This window comes from Geospiza fortis, unplaced genomic scaffold (assembly GCF_000277835.1).
Source record: "Geospiza fortis unplaced genomic scaffold, GeoFor_1.0 scaffold23, whole genome shotgun sequence".
NCBI lineage: Eukaryota > Metazoa > Chordata > Aves > Passeriformes > Thraupidae > Geospiza > Geospiza fortis.
The window spans coordinates 6,056,963-6,057,426 of record NW_005054303.1 but is presented as its reverse complement, the minus strand read 5'-3'; the positions used below and the strand labels follow the sequence as shown (position 1 = coordinate 6,057,426).

Genomic DNA, 464 nt, shown 5'->3' with positions numbered 1-464 from the left:
GACCCCCGCCTGCCCTGGCACACGGGAGTGTGACCCCGCCTGCCCCGGCACGGGTGTAGCCGGGCATTGCCCGTCTGCAGGGGCCGGGTGTCCCACAGCCGCCGGGCACAGGCCCGCTGTGGCCCAGACACCGGGTGCCCCTGACCCATGTGTCCAGGCTCGGGTGTGCCCCGGATCCCGCAGGCTCTGGATCCCATGGCCCCGGGATTCTGCGCCCTTTGCTCTCTGCATCCCTTAGCCCCAGGGCCCCACACCCCATGACACCATGTACCTGTACTCCACACCTTTGGGACCCCAGAAACCCGCACTGCTGGGACCTCATACCCCCGGGAACCGCGATCCTTACACCCCCGGGACCCCACACCCCCATACTTCAGGAACCCCATATCCCTGTGACCTCCCGCTCCTGGAAGCCCCGGTTCCTACCGCCGGGACCCCGCTGCCCGCGGCCCCCGCCCCCCGGC

General features: G+C 70.7%; 1 protein-coding gene across 1 annotated transcript in view; it reads left to right on the top strand.

Annotated features, from left to right (window-relative positions):
- Positions 1-265: 265 nt before the first annotated feature.
- The window catches only part of ANKRD9 (ankyrin repeat domain 9), a 2,263-nt gene continuing 2,064 nt past the window's right edge, over positions 266-464 (top strand). Inside the window, 1 exon segment of the mRNA XM_005431703.3 lies at positions 266-418. Within this exon segment, the coding sequence (XP_005431760.1) occupies positions 266-418 (153 nt within the window).